Genomic DNA, 18,586 nt, shown 5'->3' on the forward strand with positions numbered 1-18,586 from the left:
TGTCCATTTGTACTCAAGGGAAAGGAGCAAGATGGGAGATTTGAAGGTGATTTGGGGACTGACCCAACAGCCTGTCCAGAAGACTCAGGCCAAGATGGAGCTTGTGGGGAAGGCCTAGGCTGTGACTTGTCAGGAAGTCCCTAGCTTAGGCATCTAAGTCACAGAGCTCAAGGCCTGGTTGCTCCATATAGTCTTTACTGGGGAAGGGGACAGTACAGTTTGGGGCAGTTGCTGATGTAGAGTCCAGGACAAATAGAGCAAACAAGGCAGCATGCCAGCTTAGCCCCTTCTCTAGGGCATTGATGTTTTTGTTCCCCCTTCTGTGGCCTGGCTCAGAATTTTATGGAAGGGGGTCATCAGAATCAGCTGGACTATAGATCCCAGCCACTTCTAAGATGCTGAAAATGCACCAAAATATTAGAAGCTCCACCAAGAACTAGGGAAGTTGGTAGAGGCGTGTATATGGGTGTATGGTTATGGGAATTCGGGTGGGATCAAGGTGGGGAAGGATTCCTGGGTTAGCACAGTAAAGTATAGGGTCACTTAGAGGTCGAGTTGTACTTTCAGTTCTTTAAAATATATATATATACATCTTTATGTCTCTGTACATAATCTATACTGCAGCACAGCGGCAAAACATTTAGTTAAAAAACCCAGCAAGAATGCAGGCAAACACTCCATGGAGGCATGCAGGCTAGGATCAAGGCAGTAGCAGGGGATCCTGTATGGTTGCCATTGAGGTGAGTTCCAACCAGTGGGCCCACCCAGCCACCAGAGCACCACCTGGACATGTGCAAAGACGTACATGCACACATGGAAAAACACAAAGAGTTTTCAGAGAATGCAGTCACCATGTCTACAAGAAAAGATTTCACATGGTAATTGTAACAGGCAAGTGGACAAGCCCCCAGGACCTAGTAGGCTCATCTTAATAAGCCAACTAGAAGATGCCTCCTAAAGTTACAAATTGCAACTGGCAGGAACTAGGGGAGAAACAACCAAGCCTGGCTGGCCTCACCCCTCTCCTTATCTCCCTGAGAGTATTTCTTTCTTTCACTCATTCCCTGGTATCAACAGTTTCTCTGCTCATCAGAGAAGACCATTCCCAAATTCCCTGAACAAGTGAACTTTCTTGAATCCTTTGTAGATCCCAGGCCATTCATAATGAGCTTATCCCAATTAAACACTGTAGTTGCTCAAGATGCACAGAGGAGAACTGAACAAGACAACTCGGAACAAGAATCTTTGGCCAATAAGAAAATGTAAACCTCTAAGGAGACCTGATTGAGTCCAGGAAAAGCATTGGTGTAAAGAATTGGAGACTCTTTCTTGGTGGTGCTCATGTTTGTTCCGAAATAATTTAGTCTAGCCTGTATTGAGGTTTTGAGAGTTTTGTAGAATTCTAAACATTGTGAGTTCTCCTTCCAGATTTTAAGGACTACAGTTGAAATCTTGATGTTGGAGGATCATCATCTTTTGCTTCATCTTCATGATTTCTGCGATGCCACAAACTTCCTTTAGAGAAAAAACAAGTATACAAATAATGAGGTTAGCACATTGCCAGATACCCAAATGTGTGGACCCTAAAGAGGCCCAACAAGAGTCTGTTAGGAGACAGACTGGTTTGTTCCTATTGTACCAACTGGCTCTGAACCATCTAAAAATACTAGCTGAAACCATGTGTGGCAAACACAAATGGGATGCGTTCTCAGAACCTGATAATCCATGGAACTGCTATTGACCCCTTCAGAGTTTTCAGAAAGACTCTCAAACACCATGGGCTCCAACTGGCAGATTCTTAGGAAATCAACCCAGTTAGACCAAACCTGAGAAAACATAGCTTGATCCAAGAAATTCTCTCTTGGCATCTGTGCAGACTCTCATTTCCTCAAAAACAAACAAACAGCCACCCTTTCATGTCCATTATTGGTATATCTTTCAAGCTTTCAGGTTGTCTAGGCTCCAAATTTAGGAAAGACCACTGACATCAGAATTGGCATAACTGACAACTCTAGAACCTTCTTTTGAGCCCCACTGACATATCAATAACACTTAAGTCCAACTCTGAAGAAGGGGTGAAACCAAAATTCAAATGATAAAATATAGTAAACTTGCATTTCCAGGGATTTACAGATGAATAGGTTTAGATTGGTCACAGAAACTACTCTTCACCTTGTAGGTGCCCAGCACTGACACCCCCAAACCATATCAAACAATACTGCTTTCTGGAGCACAACCAAAAGCTTGTAGCTGTATTTGACTGTGAGAGCGATCTCAGTATGACTATTTTGCCATACTTTATTGACCAAGCACAGGAATGGGTCAAGGAGAAAAGTAACTGCCTGTTCCCATCTTTCTCTTCAGCTGTCTGTATCACAGAGACCACAGCATGGTTACTTCTCAGGTTGTCCCACTGCCAGTGTCAATATCACTTTTTAACTCACACTTTGTCTAAGAGGCTGCTTGGCATTGCCTAAGGTTGGCTCCCAGTCCGTCTCCTCCTCCATTACCACCATACCCGTGAATATTTCTAATGGGAGATTTAGGTCCCTGGGAGGTTCCCAAGCTTCTGGGAAAGTCTTCATGACCCCTATGCCTGTGGGGGGCACTTACCAATAAAACCCTGGACTCCTTGGCCTGATTTAGGCTTGTCTCCCTCTTCTACCTTCTTCTTCCCCAATGTGGGGAACTTAACTTTCAACTTGATGCTTCTGCTGTCAGTGTCTGAAGATTTTTCCTGGGAAACCACAGCAAGAGGAAGGTCAACATTAGTTGCCTAACATTCAGAAACAATTCCTAGAGACCTGGCAAGTTGCTGAACAAGGATGACTGCAGAAAGCAGACGGATTTGCTATCTATCCAGGCATTGGAAACTAGTCCCATCCCCTAAGAAGGCAAATGATCTTTACCAAGATCCTACTCTATGCCAGGTGCCTTGCTAAGTGCTTTAATAAATACTCTAAGTCCCCAAACAACCTTCAAGGTGGATATTTTCATCACTATTTTAGAAATGAGGAAGCAATGGCTCAGAGAGGTAAAATATTTTGCCTGAGGTCATTTGGATAGGGATTGGAAGGGTGAGCTTGCTAGGAGAACTGCGAGCTCATATGGCACCTCTGCATGAATTAGAAAAAGGCACCCCTTCTTCCATACATATGGTTTGGTGAGCTGCAACATACTTCTTGGCCAAATACCTTCATATATGGAAGAACCTGCCTCACAGGCCACCTGCTTCCTTGTCTGGAATGCAAAGAGTGTTCTCCACACATAGCTCTTAATTATGAATGTGGATTCTCTGCTGTACAGATCATCTTTAATTCCAGCCTAGCCTCCTAGTCCTCTCACTCCTGCTAAAGTGTACTTATTTTACTACTAGTTGTAATAAAGCATAATTCCCAGGTTAACTTTGTTGCCAGAAAGTTCAGCCAAACACATTCCAAGAAACTTTGGGATTTTCTTCTCAAGATATTTATACCTCCAATCCTCTCCATTAGAAGAAGAGTATAAACCTGTCTTCCTCTTTTTCCTGATCTCTCTAAAAATGACAGCATCCTCACAGCTATATTGTAGCCACTGCTGCCATGCTTGATTTTCTTTCAAGCCATACACCTGCTAAGGGAAGGCACTGAGAGAGCCTGCTATGCTCCCTGAGTGGGAGGGACAGGAAGTAGCAGAGAGAGAGGTGTTTTAACCACCATATAGCCTGGGCACCAACCACTTAGAACAAATGTTGGATGCACACAACTGGTATTAGTCATAATTGTATGTGCCAGATGAAATCTAATTCCTAGTAGCAGGTATTGGGCAGGGAGGGGGAATTATGACCAGAGAACAGCATAGAAAAAAACAATCTTGCTTATTCTTTCCCAATAACCCCCTGCCACAGAATAGTTCTTCTTTTTGGTTATTTACACAAGGTCATCTAGTTTTCAGTGTGCTTTCCACTATGTCCTGTATGCTTATGATGAGGAGATGGGTGGAGGAGGCTCCTTTAAGCTCAAGCTGAAAGCCACTACTTGGACGCCTTTTGCTACATCAGTCACCATGTCCTCCTGGTCCACACTGGAAAGGAGGGAACCAAGGAAGAATCCCTCTTCCTCATTATTTCCTAATCCCCAGTTAACACACCTCTGAAACAAGGATTGGATTCATCCAGTTGATCTCAGATAGCTTTTGAAACTCCTTATTCATGGTATCCAGGGTAGTTTGCAGTGTGGTTTCATCCTCAGCACTTCTCAGCTGGCAAAGACAGGAAAATGAGTGGGTGTCCAACTCCTAACACCCTGTATTCATAAACTCTGGCTGTCTCCCACACTCCCAGTCCCTGCTAGTGGCCATGAGACCACAGGGTATTTCTTTGGGTAGCACTTGTATATCCTTTGGTCATGGGGTCAATAGAAAGTGTAGCTAGCTCTTTACTTTCTCAATAGGGAGATCCAGGAAACAACCATATTGTGGTGATTTCCTTGGGTCTGGGCTTGCTCACAGTCTGGCAAGCAGAGAGGTCCTTTGATCAGTACCAATGAACATTTGAATTATACTCCTACAGCTTAGGATCCAGAACAAAGGTCTTATCCCTGACCCTCAAATCCCTGGAGACATCAAAGTGTCCCCCTAAATAACAGCTACCAATTTCTAACACATGCTGTATGTCAGGCATTATGCCTACATGATATTCTATCTTTCCAATAACTTTATAATACCTTACAAGGTACTATTCTTATTTTATAGGCAAGAAAGCAGACTCAAAGAAGTTTGGTGATCAAGATCACATAGCTAGACAGAAACTCAGATATGTTTAACTCTGTAGCCCACCCTATACACCACACTTCCAGAAAGGATATGTGGGGTGGTCAGATGCTGAGGGGAATCTTTATTACACAGTCACCGCAATTTAAAGGCTACTTTGTGAAGCAAGGAGAAGGCTAGAGAGAGACTGGCTCAAATTTTCCCTTTCTGGCGGAGAAGGTCTGCCTCCCCAAGCTGTGCTTTAGCCCCCAGCTAGTCACTGTTCGTAATTAAGAAATGAGATCCAGATGGCTTTTCCCATAGGTTCAGCAAACAAAGCTTAAGCATTCCCTAACAACCCACAGAACCCACTGGATGAACACTTTAGAGTCTATGGAGAGTTAAAACAAATTCTTCTGGGACCATCTCCAATTTAGAAGAACCAAGTCATAGACTAGCAACATAGTTGAAATAATTTCCCTTAGTGAGCTCGGAGAATAGATGCATGTTACTATCATCAGCCCGGACATGCTTTCCAGCCCACCTAACTTGGCCTCACCTCTCCTCCCTGTCATATACTTTACTTTCAATCTGGCATTTATGTGGGTTCTAGCTGTGCATGGGCCACTTGATCCTCCAGCCACAAACAGAGCCTTGCCCACTGTCACAAATGAGGGGCAGGTGAATAGGTGGGGGATGGGGTTGGAGATTATGGTCCATCAGGATGGGATATGAGAGAGAAACAAGTCAGTGATAACAAATAATCTTTTGTGTTTGCTTTACAAGTAATGATTTAGGACAGTACAGAGTAGCCCAGATGCATGGGACATGTGTATGCAGATGGCAGTGGGATGGGGGATAGGAGGTGTCAGGTAGAAATGGCTATCACTTCAAGGTAAGGGAGAAGGGGCAGGGAGTCCATAGGGGCATACTTACCAGCAATGCTCAAAAGGGGTTTGGTAGTCAACCCAAAGCCACAGAGAAGAAATAGGGATTTGGGACCTTGGAAAATGATTTCTAATCTTAACAGGAGAATAATAAAATGGCTTCCTAATGACTTCCTATTTAGCATCCAGAGACTCAGGCTCAAAATATTGTAGGTTGGTGGGACTGAATCTCATGCTCTATTTTCCTATCCGTCTGGCTGTATTGGAGACATTGTCCAGGAATTTTCTCTGAGGTAAATGTGCAAAGTGACTCAGAGGACTTTGTTGCTTATTTCTTAGTTCCTATTCTAACACATCACTGGCCATACATAGCATAAGTGAGGTTGCCAAATAAAGAAAGTGGGAGTTACTGGGTGGGATTTACTTCATCATAAGTCTACATCACTCTGCCAACACTGAGCTCCTTACTGCCCTCTTTCTTCAAGGGGAAGAATAACAACACCAAAATGAAATAAGCTTTATTTCCATGCCACCTCTGACATAGTCTTTCTGGAGATATGTGGACATTCTTAGCTGCTGCCTGTCCCCTGGTCTCATTTAGATGTGTGTAATGTGTGTGTGGTCATTATCAGGCCTTTAACCTGTGTTAAGTGTGGTATATTCTCAATTTGGGTTATTGGCTGGCACAAACCAATTTTCATGCCATGAGCTTCAAGAAAGCCTGAGTGGCAATGAGAGGCCAAGCTCTCATATTTCCTGCTGCTCAGACTGGAAAGGCCATTGAGCTCTGCCTATGTATAGAATGCACTTCTGTTGCTGTTGCTTAAGGCTGAAAGATTCTAGCTTGGGCTCAGATGCTAGGACAGCCTGGCCTGATTGCCTTAGCCACACTGCCACCTGTGCAGTGTGCCAATTAGATGTGCAAATGGAAAAGGGGAAGTGGATGCACTTCTTTCAATATCAACTCAGAAGCCTCTCTTCAAATAAACCTTAATTAGATAAGAAGCAAGAACAGCACCTGCCTCAGGGCTTTAGCAGCCAACCCAAAAATGGGGTGGTCACGATCAGTTGACTCATCAGAGCACACTCGTGAGCACACTCAAAGCCTATGGGCTTTGCATTATAAGAAACATTCAACTATTCTTATAGCTCAAAAACTGAGTGTCAGTCCATTTTTCCTAACACTAATAAAAATGTACCATCTATCAGGCTGGTACTAGGTTCCAGGCTAGCTATGTACTTAATATACAACAGTTAATTTAATTTTCACAACCTGGAGAGGTAGAGATTACAATTACTATTTTATAGGTAGGGAAACTGAGACCCAGAGATGTGATGTTACTTCACACAGCTAGTGTTATGTATTCAACTGTGTCTCCCTCCCCGCAAGAAAGATGTGTTGAAATCCTAGCCCCCAGTACCTCAGAATATGACCTTATTTGGAAATAGGGTCATTGCAGTGAGGTCACACTGGAGTGGGGTAGGCCCTGATCCAGTGTGACTGGTGTCCTTATAAGAAGATGGTCATGTGAAGACAGAGACACAGGGAAAATACCATATAAAGATGAAGGATTGTAATGCATCTACAAGCCAAGGAACATCAAAGATTGCCAGCCAGTCACCAGAAGGTAGGAAAGGGCAAGGAAGGATTTGCCTACAGTTTTCAGAGGGAATATGGCCCTGCTGACACCTTGATTGTCTCCAAAACTATTAGACAATAAATTTCTGTTGTTTTAAGTTACCCAGGTTTCAGTACTTTGGTACATCAGCCTTAGGAAACTAATACAGTTAGTAAGTGGCAGATTTTGGATTTGAACCTTGAATTTCCCACATGGTGACAAATGTATTTGGAAACTTGGAAGATTTAAAGCAACTCAAAAGAGCTCACCCTTTTCTACTGAAGCTGTGTTATGTATGATGAGAACACCCTACTTTTGATTGGCTTGGTCTGGACCCAGGAGACGTGTCAGAGAAGGAGAGACTTTTTTTTTTCAAGGATATGGTAGTCCCTATCGTTTAGCATAACCTGTGAACTGATACAATCAATGACAATCCTGGGTGAGGATGACACATCAGGGACTTCCAGGGTAAGCATCTGGCCAAAATGTTCCTACATTTCTTCCAATACTCTGGAACCAAGCATAGAACATGACCATCTTCAGATGGGATACTTTGCCCTCCCTTATTCCAACCCCCTCCACTCACCAAGTTTTCATCCAGGAAAGCTTTGGTGTCATTGTAGAGCCCTTTAAGACTAAATGTAACATCTACTGCATCGTTTCTGCTTAGAGTCTGAGAGGAAGAGAAAGGAAAAGAACGGAAGGGAAAGGACAAAGACAGGGGAGTTGGTTAGTAAGCATGCAGCTGGCTTCTCTGTAGGAAAGTAGGAGAAGGCTAGCTAGTAGGATGTGGCTGTAGGTGAAAAAGTAATTTTCAAAATATAGTACAACTAGTATAGCATGGGCATCAACCAATCAGAACTGACAGAACCAGAGGTGTCAACCACTGGTACAGCTTTATTGGTATGTCCTACGAAGTGGTGCAGCACACCTTGGCATTTGGCACCATTGATCAAGTGCTGTGGATATAGTAAATAGGAAGTATGTAAACCAGAGAGTAAATCTGATGCTACTTGTTGCTGATATACTACAATCACCTTCCCCATGGTAGGTGCGGTTGTTTCCAACCATTCCTTTTTGAAACTCCAGGCTTATTCTCTTCACAGGATATGCAAAAGCTAGCTATTTATTACTTTATACGCATAGTATAAAATGTGGTACTAAAACATTCTGCTGTCTGAAAAGTCCACTTTTGTGTTTCTACAAAAAAATACAGAAGCCTATCAAAAGGAGATTAACTTAGAATATTTCAAGTTCAGGTTTATTTTACTTTTGGAATTGAAAAATAAATGCATCACTTCCTGTAGATTATAAAAATGCAAAATAACATAATTATTTTAAAATTTTAAATTAAGCTGCCTGAATATAAATTTACTTCTGATATAAATATGTACTGAAATATTACATAATCTGTATTACTTTTGACAATTAAATTTTTGTTAATTAATGTTTTCCACCAATTGTTTTAATTTTTCAAATATATAGGCACCTGAAGATTCACTTGAAATTCTATCAACTAATGATAATTTATAGCATTCTTTAAATCAGAAGAGAAGGGTGGTAGATTTCCCAATTCATTCATTATAGCTTCATGAGTGTGAAAAATATTCAGCTTAATAGTAGCATCACTTAAGGGTCCAAATTTATTGTATGCAAGTGATTCTTTGACTTCTTGAGTGTAAAGAAGTGGTGGTAAATTAAAATAAGCATAAGAAAAATCTCTACCAAGAATTTACATTATGTCTAAGAAAACAGATACACTCAAAAACAAATTATAAAACCTACTTTAAATTTTAATGTGGCCAAATTACTGAAATGTAAAACCAAAACAAAACAAAAAACCTAAATTTACTGATCATGTCTTTTTAAAATGAAAGATGTAGTATAAAGTAAAAATCAGAATAATTGGAGAATTCTCTAGTAGCTTAAATCAAATAAACTTTTCAAACAAATCACTTGCTCATTAGGAAAAAAATAAATAAAAGAAACTCCAGGCTTTGAGTTCCAGGCCTCCACCAACTAAGATATGGCCTAAAATAAATAGGTAATCCACATTTCAAGAGGCCCTGATCCTATATATGGCCCTTTTATATTGTCTAGCATTAAAGTTACTTTTTAAAAGAATCACTTAAATCTCCCAGTAATGGGTAAAGTCGTGGGATGGTACATTTAACACCAAGTATCCTAATCTGGACCTTACCTTCAAGAGGGAAACCAAGGGCAGCCTGGAGCTCAGGTTTCAACGACAGGCATTGCCTTAACAGGTTATACAGGGATCCACCAGAGATGAGGAAGTGCCAATGCCAAGTTTCTCTCTATCTATTGGCTATTTCTTCCCTGAGGCCAGTGTGGTTGATAGCTATCAGGAAGAGGGCTAGTTCTCAGGCTGATGAAATCTGCTATGGGATTCCTCTCCCTCCCCGCCCAGCCATTCTGGACCTGTAACAAGCCAAGGAATACCTGCCCTCCCTTCCACTCTATAGACCAGTTTCCTGCCATATCATTTGCCCAGTTTCTCCACCCAGCCTCTGGCTCACTTTCCTTCACTTTCACCTTCTTACCTATTTGGTTTGACTCCTTTTCTTCATCTGCCCCTTCCTTTCTTACCTCATTGGGAATGCAGGAAGCTGCACCTGCCTCATTGCCACTGTCTTGGCTGTAAAATATGTCATTCAGGATGTTAGTACTGGCATTCACAGAATCCATGAGGACAGACACATGCTGGTGGACCTTGCTCAGGTCAGTAAGTCTGTAATAAAGCAAAAACAGATAAATGGGTCTGGAAATTCTAAAAACAAACTTCTGACGTGGGGTGCTGGTGAGAGGTGAGCTGAGGATAGAAATGAGAGCCCTGGGTATTCGAGTTGGGTAGGCAACTATGCCAGAAAATGTTTCTGTTCTTCTCTAGGTATTTGTCTTTTTTGATCCTTGTCTCACCTGAATTAGGTGCTGGATGCTTTGGGCGAGTGGGAGACCAGGCTAGAGAAGGGTAGCTGACTCCAAGAACTCTGGGGCCCTCCTGATATTTAAGGGCAAGGATAAGTATTCTTAGTCTTATTGGGCCTGAGGTAGCAGGAGATCAAAGCTCATCTCTGGGGCTAAAGGGAGAGGTTCAAGCTGGCTTATTGCTAAGCCAAAGACTATTTTCTGCCTAGATTGTCAGGGTCCTTTTCAATCTTCAGGGCTCTGGAAAAGACTCCTTTCTTAGGCCAGGCTCTCTAGTAGCCAACACAGACAAGTGTCCCTATCTGTTCTTGGGATTCCCAGCCCTGTATTTGGGTCAGTCTACTTACTTGCTGATGAGGTTTTCTGCAAGCTGAACTAAGTGCTGCATCTGGGCATACTCTTCATCAGAGAGGCTATCCTGAGATTCCTGGGAGTCCAGTTGGGGTTGAGAGGCAGCTTGAATTTCACTATGTTTGTACTCCCACATTTTCATTGAGTTCTCAAAGTCCTGGAAATGAAGATGGTGGCATATCCTGGTGATTGCTATAGCTAAGAGGGTACATGGCAGATCTGGTTGTGAGTCTTATATTTGTGGGTATGGTGGGTAAAGGAGAAAGATGACCCCATCCATTCTGCTATACACTCATCTACACACATCCACATCTATCCTTCATTTTACTTCATTTTACTTTTTCCTACTAGGCACTATTAAATTTTGTTGTTGTTGTTGTTACTGTGCTGCATCTTGAGACAACATGCTTCAGTCAGATAGATGTTAACCTTCCAGAAGCTCTTATATGAGGGCATCACAATCATAAGACAGTGGAACACCTTTCATGCTCCCTTCTTTGCCAAATCTAGGCCCCACATGTTGTGACGGATTTTAGAGCCAGACATATCTAGTTTAATTTTGAATTATGCTTCATCATTTACTGGTTATGTGACCTTCAGCACATATTACTTAACATTTCTGGTTTTCATTTTCATCACCTGTAAAATGGAAATAAGAGTATCTACCTCATAGGATTGTTGGGAGTACCTGAGAGACTACATGTGACTAGCACAAAATAGGCAGTTTGTAAACTAGACATCCCCTCCCCTCTCTATTACTGTTTCTATGGGCTGTTCACAGGTTAGAGTGGAAGAAAGCCTCTAAGTACTGAATATCTGATCATTAATGTCTTCTTTCTAGCTTTAGATGCTTTGACTTAAATGGGTGACGTTTGTGAATGCAGCATTTTGAAACTTAGAGGAACCTAAAGACCATATTCAATGAAGAATCTCTTGTTGAAGATTTCTTTAGCACTTTAACTTTAGCACTCTGTGCAGTAGAGGGAGCAGAATAACTGTCCAAAACCAAAGGAGGGAGCTCCTTGTCTCACTCTGTTCTTTTGGATAGTGGTTTGCAAATGTCAGTATATAGCAGAATGTCTCAGAGAGCTTGTTTAAAAATGCAGTTCCCAGGAACTACCCACCCCCATTCTGATTCAGTGGGTTTGGTGTGGGACCCAGGAATGTGCATTTCTAATAAGCACCCAAGGTGACTCTGATATAATTGGCATGCAGACCTCCCTTTGAGGAATTCTGCTTGATGGAAGTATTCAATACTCAAGTGATAGCTGTAGATGAGACAATGTAGGAGAAAGATGAGACTTTCTTTCTTACCCGATCTCTTGTCAACATTTGGGCGGCATTCTTGTATCTGATCTTGATAAGTCCTGGCCTCTGAACCCAGGCCTCCCCATCCACCTGAACTGGGATACCTTCTTCACCATCAATAGTTATCATCACCTCACGGCACTGCCAGAGAAGATGAGGGAGAATGGGGGAGAAAAATGAGGTAACCGCTACAGACCAATCTGATAATCCCACAGTAATGGCCTTAATGTGTATCTGAAGCAGGACTGGCAAGGATGTGAATCAGATTATCTCAGGGAAAAACATCTGTTTCCTATGGGCTTTTTGCTCCTTTTGGTCCCCACAAACTCTGTTTCCAATCTTAGCCAGCACCTTCCCACCCACCAAATAATTTCCCTCTACCCTGGCACTCTTACACCTAGTTAATTCGTGGGAGTACTCCACATTCTAAGTTGTAGCCACAAAGCCCAGCCTTTTTCTGATGCCTACCCAGCCCCTGCCTACCTGGGCAATACGATGATGATGCAGGTTAATGATACGGGACATTGCCATTTGTACGGAGCCAAAGATAGCCACTACCTCCAGCTTCCCATCATCTATTGCAGGAGCCTCATATTCCTGAGGAGGAAAAACTGTGTCATTCCACCCTTGAGAGACCCCTTACCTATCACAAGCACATATGCTTTTAAGGATCCTGGTGAGAATTTTTCTAGCTCATGAAGAGTAGAAAAACTACATATTAAAAGGGGAGAGATGAGGTCAGGAAGCCAATCTGGGAAAAGGGCACTAAGATCATAATTTTTAGCCCCTTTTGAGATCACAACTCTTAGCTGGTTCCTCGATGTCCAATCTAGCATCATAAATCCCCAAGGCGAGTCCCACTGTCCTGATAACCTTGGGTGAGCTCAGAGAAAAGGGGCCATGGCAAATTTCCCAGGAGGTTTTATTGACAGAACTCCTTGGAAAAGAGAGAAATCTTTCAAAGATCTTTCAGGCAGGCCTAGGAGTAGAAAATTTGAAGTCTGGGCAAAATTAAGAATTGGTTTGATCCTGAGGTCTTTGGTTGATTCTGGAATGGTAATTGCCTTTTACAAAGGCCCTGATCATATATCTGGGCTAATAAATGTTCCCAGTCTACCTCCTATTTCCTCAGTATCTACTTCCTACACCAGTCAGTGCAGCTACCCTTTATGAGAGACCTTAGAGAGGTTAAGCCTTTTCCTTCCCTGATCCTTGTTCCATACTCACTGTGGTTGCTGTGCTGCTGCCCCAAAAGTTGACACCCCCAGCATAGCTGGTAATGTTGAGCACTACGATGCCTTGCAGGTTTGGCAAGGAGATGGCTTCTCCATCACACTGAAAGAAAAGAGTAGTTCTCATTGGTTGGCCCTTCAGATACCAGTATGAAGGGACATTTACAGATATGGGGGGAGGGCTCTGTTTTCTCTTCATGCTATCATTTTCTAATCCATAAAATGGAAATCTATCCTCATGCCTTCCTCCCTTGAGTTGCGAGGGAGGATCAGAGTTAAAGCTTGGGAAGAACAAAAGATATAGTGGAAAGTTGGTTCCCAAAGTAATGAGATTTCCTTTCTCCATGTCCAGGAAGTATTGCCCTCTTTTTGCACTCACCTCCAGGTGTATTCGTTCTTCTAGTTTCCTATAAGAGCGCTGCAAAAGTTCCTTGCTTCCCAGAAGGCCATACCACATCTTGTTCTTTAGGCGGCTACTATGGAGAGATAAAGGTAGAGAAAGATAGTCAGAGGTTGAATAATATAAAGATAAATGAATGAACAAAAGCAAGAGGAGACACCATCTTATTCTTCAAGTGCCTTCCTTTTTAAAAAAGTTTTTAAAAATTGAAGTATAATTAACATACAGTGTTATATTAGTTTCAGGTGTACAATATAGTGATTCAACAATTCTATACATTACTCAGGTCTCATCTTCAATCCCCATCACCTATTACATCCATCCTGACCCCCCAACCTCCCCTTTGGTAGCCATCAGTATGTTCTCTATACCTAAGAATCTGTTTTTTTGGTTTGTCTCTTTTTTCTTTGTTCATTTGTTTTCTTAAATTTCTTAAATTCCACGTATGAGTGAAATAATATGGTATTTGTCTTTCTCTGACTTATTTCACTTCGTATTATACTCTCTAGATCCATCCATGTTATTGCAAATGTCAAGATTTCATTCTTTTTTATAGCTAATATTCCATTACACACACATACACACACACACACACACACACACACACACACACACACCCCATACACATCTTCTCTATCCATTCGTCTATGGATGGACACTTGGGTTGCTTCCATATTTTGGCTGTTGTAAATAATGCTGTAATAAACATAGGAGTGCATATATCTTTTTGGATTAGTGTTTTCATTTTCTTTGGGTAAATATACAATAGTGGACTTAATGGATCATATGGTAATTCTATTTAATTTTTTGAGGTACCTCCAAACTGTTTTCCAAGTGGTTGAACCAGTTTGCATTCCACCAAAAGTGAAAGAGCGTTCCTTTCTTTCCACTTCCTTGCCAACACCTGTTTCTTGTGTAGTTCATTTTAGCCATTCTGATAGGTATGAGGTGGTGATGATGTTTTGATTTGCATTTCCCTGATGATTAATAATATTGAACGTCTTTTCATGTGTCTGTTGGACATCTGGATGTGTTCTTTGCAGAAATGTCTATTCACATCTTCTGCCCATTTTAACTGGATTATTTGTTTTTCTTGTGTTGAGCTGCATAAATTATTTATATATTTTGGATACTGACCCCTTATTGGGTATATCATTGGCAAATATCTTCTCCCATTGAGTAGGTTGTCTTTTTTGTTTTGTTGATTTTTTCCCTTGCTGTGCAAAAGCTTTTATTTTGATGTAGTCCCAATAGTTTATTTTTCCTTTTGTTTTCCTTGCCAGAGGAGACATATCTATAAAGATGTTGCTATAGACTATGTCAGAGAAATTATTGTCCTGTGCTCTCTTTTAGGATTTTTATGGTTTCAAGTCTCACATTTAGGTCTTTAATCCATTTTTAGTTTATTGTTTTGTATGCTGTAAGAAAACGGTCCAGTTTCATTCATTTGCATGTAGTTGTACAGTTTTCCCAGAATAATTTGTTGAAGAGAATTTTTCCTATTGCATATTCACACCTCCTTGGTTGTAGATTAATTGACCATATAATTGTGGGTTTATTTCTGGGCTCTCTATTCTGTTCCATTGATCTATGTGTCTATATTTGTGCCAGAACCATCTTCAAGTGCCTTCTCAACGTTTATTTTTGGGACAGAGAGAGACAGAGCATGAACGGGTGAGGGGCAGAGAGAGAGGGAGACACAGAATCTGAAACAGGCTCCAGGCTCTGAGCTGTCAGCACAGAGCCCGATGCGGGGCTGGAACTCACGGACCGCGAGATCGTGACCTGGCTGAAGTCGGACGCTTAACCGACTGCGCCACCCAGGCGCCCCTTCAAGTGCCTTCTTATAGAGAGGAGTCATGTCAAATGGTAACTGAACACAAGAGGGGATGCTAGGATAATATAAAGGGTATCCCTATGCAAACACCTGCTGAAACGGGTTCTTGGGCACCCTGGAAGCCCCAGCATCCCCCCAATTTGCTGATTTTCCTTGATGTTGATATTAGCTCAGACTTGGAAGAGATAGGCTATATTCAGAAAGCAATACTCATAAAAAGCCATGAGCGTAACTGGTTTATACACACCAGCTAGCCTGGAAAGTGCCATTCCAGGAGCATAAAATTTCAGCTGCTTGGGATCAATTTCATTATAAACATGTGACTCTTATACTGCCATATATTTGAAGCGTAACCTTTCTGGGAAAATGGAGGGATTTCCAAGACCTGTATATCAAGCCCTTAATTCAGTGCTATAGAATAGGGCTAAGCTTACTAGGCAGATTATAAAGGAGGAGCCAGTGGAGAGAATGTGGGACAGCCAAAGGATATTGGGAGACTTGGGGAGGAGGTGGGAAAGACAGGGTTCTACTGACTATAGGATATCTGATAAAAACGGGCAGGGGACTTACAATCACTATAAATGTTGGATAGAGTTTACTATAAACTTTTCTTTTTATTTTTTTTAATTTTAGAGAGAGAAAGAGAGCATGAGTGAGGGAGAGGGGCAGAGGAGACACACACACACACACACACACACACACACAGAGAGAGAGAGAGAGAGAGAGAGAGAGAATCTTAAACAGGTTCCATGCTCAGTGCAGAGCCTGACATGGGGCTTGATCCCATGACCCTGGGATCATGACCTGAGCTGAAATCAAGAGTTGGACACTCAATTGACTGAGCCACTCAGGTGCCCTACTATGAGCTTTTAAAGTAGAGCCACGATGAGTCACTACAAAGCATGAGTCTTGAAATGCAAGAAAGCTAGCACAAAATTACTTGGGCTCTCTTTGAAACCATAAGTTCTCTGGGCAATCTAGTTTTCTCATTTATAAAAATCGGAGTTCAGTCATATGGAAATTCAAAATACCTAGAACAACCAAAACAATTCTGAAGAAGAACAAAGTTGGAGGACTTTCATCTCCCAATTCCAAAACTTATTATAAAGCTACAGTTATAAAGATCGTGTGAAGCTAGACATATAGAATATTGGAACAGAAGTGAGAGTTTAGGGGAAAAATACCTTACATTTATGATCAATTTATTTTTGACAAATGTGCTAACGCAATTCCTTGGGGGAAAGGATAGCTTCAAAACTGGTGATATGGTAATTGGATATTCATGTGCAAAAAGATGAACCTAGACCCTTACCTCACACCATACACAAAAACTAACTGAAATAAGATCATAGACTTAAATGTAAGAGCAAAAACAACACAAATTTTGGGAAAAACTTAGGAGCAAATTTTTGATACTTTAGGTTAGGCAAAACTTTTTTAGATGTGGCATCAAAAGCATGGTCCATAAAAGAAAAAACTTGATCAGTTGGAACTCATCAAATTTTAAACGTTTGTATTTCAAACGATACTACTGAGAAAATTAAAAGATAAACAACAAAAAAAGACAAGCAACAGAATTAAATCTTGCCATTTGCAACCACATGGATGGACTCAGAGGGTATTATGCTAAGTGAAATAAGTCAGACGGAGAAAGACAAATACTGTATAATTTCACTTGTATGTGGAATATAAAAACAAAATAGGGGTGCTTGGGTGGCTCATTGGTTAAGTTTCTGACTTCAGCTTGGGTAATGATCTCATGGTTTGTAGGTTCAAGCCCCACATCAGGTTCTGCACTGACAGCTCAGAGCCTGGAGTCTGCTTCAGATTCTGTGTCTCCTTCTCTCTCTGCCTCTTCCTGGCTTTTGCTTTCTCTCTCTCTCTCTCTCTCTCTCTCTCTCTCAAAAATAAATAAATAAATAAATAAATAAATAAATAAATAAATAAATATTTAAAAAATAAAAACAAAACAAAGCCAAAAAAGATTCACAAATACAGAACATAAACTGGTGGTTTACAGAGGCAGATGTGGGTGGGAAGATGAGCAAAACAGATAAAGGGGATTAAGAGGTACAAACTTCTAATTATAAAACAAATAAGTCACAGAGATGAAGTGTACAACATAGGCAATAGAGTCAGTAATATTTTAATAACATTGTGTAGTGACAAATGGTAACTACATTTATCCTGGTGAGCATTGAGCAAATTATAGAATTGTTGAATCAATATGTTGTACACCTGAAACTAATATAACATTGCATGTCAATTATATTTCAATAATTAAAAAAGAAATATATAAAGTAGAAAGCAAAATTACCCTGCAACTGAATCTCTATGAAATAATCACTGGTAACATTGTCTTATAATTATAAATCTTTTCCTATATACATCTATGCATACCTATTTAAAAATGTTTACTATAAAATGAGTCATAAAAAAGACAAGCAACTGGAAAACACTATTTGCAAAGCACGTATCTGATAAAGTGCTTGTTCCTCAGCCCATGTCTGCTCTGAGAAAGAGGTTCTGGTGGCAGATGGCAGGGGTGGTGGGAGGAGGCATGCTTTTTTTTTACTTGAGGTTTCAATTTACAAAAACTCTGAAGCTGCATTTAGGTATGTCTGTAGTACAAAAGTACCAAAAGGTGACAAGTAAGCTAACACCAGATAAGGTAAAATCAGTGGGTCCAGGGGGACCAGATTAGGGACACCAAGAACTAGTAGGGAAATCTTTGATAATTTGCAGCCTTGCCAAGCAAAAACAGACTTAAGCCATTCCTAGGACCTGGTGAAGCTCTCACATACAGAACAAAGGTAGGAAATTTGCTGAATAGTCAATGTAATCTGCTTTCAATAATAGTAACACCATGAGCTGTGTTACACAGCAATCTATAGGTCTAAACTCTGTAGGCAGCTCCAAGTTCAGGATACCAGTGCAGAGTCATCACAAACCAGGTCAACATTTGGGGCAAGCCATCACACTAGGCCAACGTTGGGACCAATGTGTTTTACTTCCAAAGAACCTCTTTCTTTCTCTTTCTTGTCTGGAAGTTAGGGGATGTAGGAGGATATGTGTATATTATGATTGTGTGTTTGGATATAGGGAGGGGAGTTTCTTTTCCTTACTTGTATTGTTCTGGGTGTTCATCTCTTCTGGTGTTGAATTCCAGAGAAATTTTAGCATCCAGTCCAATTCCAAAATAGTTGTTCATGACACACCTTTCTTTGAAGCGTCTTAAATTCACCAAAGGGAAGAAGAGGACAGACATTGGTGCAGGA

The 18,586-nt window shown here is 41.1% G+C and overlaps 1 protein-coding gene across 1 annotated transcript in view; it reads right to left on the minus strand.

Annotated features, from left to right (window-relative positions):
* Nucleotides 1-636: 636 nt before the first annotated feature.
* Nucleotides 637-18,586, minus strand: part of DGKK (diacylglycerol kinase kappa) — a 163,653-nt gene continuing 145,703 nt past the window's right edge. Inside the window, exons 18-28 of the mRNA XM_043570257.1 lie at nucleotides 18,434-18,541; nucleotides 13,451-13,547; nucleotides 13,067-13,174; nucleotides 12,323-12,436; nucleotides 11,846-11,980; nucleotides 10,528-10,688; nucleotides 9,842-9,983; nucleotides 7,821-7,907; nucleotides 4,129-4,239; nucleotides 2,610-2,737; nucleotides 637-1,511 (exon numbers count right to left, since the gene is read on the minus strand). Of these exons, the coding sequence (XP_043426192.1) occupies nucleotides 1,439-1,511; nucleotides 2,610-2,737; nucleotides 4,129-4,239; nucleotides 7,821-7,907; nucleotides 9,842-9,983; nucleotides 10,528-10,688; nucleotides 11,846-11,980; nucleotides 12,323-12,436; nucleotides 13,067-13,174; nucleotides 13,451-13,547; nucleotides 18,434-18,541 (1,264 nt within the window). The 3' untranslated portion in view covers nucleotides 637-1,438. The remainder of the gene's footprint in view (nucleotides 1,512-2,609; nucleotides 2,738-4,128; nucleotides 4,240-7,820; nucleotides 7,908-9,841; nucleotides 9,984-10,527; nucleotides 10,689-11,845; nucleotides 11,981-12,322; nucleotides 12,437-13,066; nucleotides 13,175-13,450; nucleotides 13,548-18,433; nucleotides 18,542-18,586) is intronic.

This window comes from Prionailurus bengalensis, chromosome X, assembly GCF_016509475.1.
Source record: "Prionailurus bengalensis isolate Pbe53 chromosome X, Fcat_Pben_1.1_paternal_pri, whole genome shotgun sequence".
NCBI classification, from domain to species: domain Eukaryota; kingdom Metazoa; phylum Chordata; class Mammalia; order Carnivora; family Felidae; genus Prionailurus; species Prionailurus bengalensis.